The following is a 2487-nucleotide window of genomic DNA, read 5'->3' as shown; positions in this document are numbered from 1 at the left end:
AGCATGATGTCCTTCTCCAAAGACCGATCTCTCCTGGCCACATGCCCAGAGTAATTCAGGCAGAGCTTCTAAATCCTAGCCTTCAAGGAGAGACTTGGTTTCACCCTCTTCAAGACAGACCTATTTGTTTTCTTGGCAGTCCATGGTATGTTCAAGACTCATCTCCAGCACCACAACTTGAAGGCCTCTATTCTTCTGTCATCCCTAGTCATTGCCCAACTCTCTGAAGTATAACAAGTAATTGAGAACACCATGGCCTGGATTAGGTGCACCTTTTTATCTCGACTGACATCACTGCTCTTCAGCACTCTGGACAGGTCCATGACAGCAGATTTTCCCAATGGAATTCGTCTTTTGATTTGCTGACTGCTGGTGTTAAGAGTATTGATTGTGCGTCCAGGTTGTAGTGGCAGGGTGACCCTGAGCATGCCGCCGGCGTCATGATGCTGACCAGGTTCCTAGGCCCTCGTTACCGAGAGCTGGCCAAGTACTGGCTACCCACGGTGGGCATGTGGGGTGCCGTGGGCTCCGTGGGGCTGGTGTGGGCCACTGACTGGAGGCTGATCCTGGATTGGGTGCCCTACATCAATGGCAAGTTCAAGAAGGATGATTGATAGAGCTGCCCTCAGCTGTCTCCTGTGGTATTTGGTGGTGCTGGCCACTCCCACCTCAGTGCCCACATCTGAAATGGCCGGAGCCCTCAGATGGACGTCGGGGAACCCCACAACGTGGCTTAAAGACTTTATGCTCCTCACGTGGCTGTGATGTATTTCTGCACAGAGCATTAAATCACATCTGCAACTAAAAAAAAAAAAAAGAGTATTGATTGTGGATCCGAGCAAGCTGTAATTGCTAACAACCCCAATCTCTTCTCCATCTAATCTTGTCCATCTATCAGTTGGCCCAGTGGTGAGGATCTTTGTCTTCTTGATGTTGAGCTTCAATCCATATTGAAGACTACAGTCCTTGACATTTTGAGCAAGTGCTTCAGGTCTTCTTCAGCTTCAGCAAGCAAGGTTGTGTCATCTGCATATCATAGATTGTTAATGATTCTTCCTCCAGTCTTGATGCCATACTCCTCCTCATAAAGCCTTGCTTCCTGAATGACCTGTTCTGCGTACAGATTGAAAAGGTACAGGGACAGGATGCATCCCTGATGCACTCCTTTCCTAGGGAGCTCTGGAGGCCTAATGGCAAGAAGCTGTACTGCAATCCTGAAGGCATGTGGTTTGAGGCCACCAGATGTTCTGCAGGAGAAGGATGGACAATCTCCTCCTATGAGATTAACTACCTCTAAAAACCCACTGGAGGGTTAGCTATGGGTTGGTTCCAACTCTACAGTAAACAACAACTACTATTCTAATGTATAGCGAGTAATTGCTATACATCATGGCCTGTATCAGGCAAACCTTAGTGTCTAGACTTATATCATTGCTCTTCAGTACTCTTGAGAGGTTTCTGACAGATTTGACAAATGTAACATATTTTTTGATTTCTTGATTGCTGTTATCATAGGTGTTGATATTGGATCTAAGTAAAATGAAATCATTGAGAACTTCAGTTTTTTCTCCATCTATTATGATGTTACCTATTTATCCATTGGTGAAGATTTTTGCTTTCTTGTTGAGATGTAATTCACTTTGAAGGCTATAGTCTTTGATTTTCTGTAGTAAGTACTTCCAAGTTCTCTTCAATTTCTGCAAGTAAGATGTTATCTATATAACATAGGTTGCTGAGGAGTCTTCCTCCAATCCTGATGTCACATTCCTCTTCATATAATCCAGCTTCTGGAATTATTTATTCAATATACAGATGGAACAGTTGTGGGGAAAGGATATAACCCTGATGCACACCTATTCTGATTTTACATCATGCAGAGTTCCTTTGTATTATTCAGAGAACAGCTTCTTGGTCTAGGTATTTGTTTCCTGTGAATAAAAGTTAGTGTTCTGGGATTTCTATTCCTTCCCAATATTATCCATAGTTTATTATCATCCACATTGGCAAATGCCTTTTCATCATCAATAAAGTAAATATCTTTCTCATATTTTTTTACTTTCAATCAAAATCCATTTGGCATCAGCATGATAACCTTCTTGTCACACTACCTCTTCTGAATCCATGTTGAATTTCTGGGAGTTCTCTGTCAATGTACTATTCCAGTCATTTTTAATAATGGTCAGAACGACTTTACTTGGATGTGATATTAATTATATTATTTATTACTATATTGTTCAATCAATTTTACATTCAATTAGGTACTTTTCTTGATAATAAGAACAAAAAATATAGCTCTCCTCCAGTCTGTCAGCCAGATAGCTGTGTTCCAATTTTCTTGGCATAGCTTACTGAGCACATCCAGGGTTGCATGTGTCTGTTGAAATACTTCAATTAGAATTCCATCAATACCTAGGGTCACCTTCTTCTTATTATTTTTTTAAATTGCCTTCACTATAACTTGTATTTTTACCTTCAGTAATATTAGTT

At 41.3% G+C, this 2487-nt stretch overlaps 1 protein-coding gene across 1 annotated transcript; it reads left to right on the top strand.

Moving 5' to 3' along the window:
* The first annotated feature begins 443 nt into the window (after nucleotides 1-443).
* On the top strand, nucleotides 444-614 carry LOC102845163 (cytochrome b-c1 complex subunit 10-like). Its single transcript, XM_006888718.1, has one exon. It carries the CDS (start codon nucleotides 444-446, stop codon nucleotides 612-614), a length of 171 nt encoding a protein of 56 aa, XP_006888780.1.
* Nucleotides 615-2487: the final 1873 nt, after the last annotated feature.

Source organism: Elephantulus edwardii, unplaced genomic scaffold (assembly GCF_000299155.1).
Source record: "Elephantulus edwardii isolate Elephantulus edwardi_28Jun2011 unplaced genomic scaffold, EleEdw1.0 scaffold00071, whole genome shotgun sequence".
NCBI lineage: Eukaryota > Metazoa > Chordata > Mammalia > Macroscelidea > Macroscelididae > Elephantulus > Elephantulus edwardii.
This window is presented reverse-complemented; position numbering and strand designations above follow the sequence as displayed.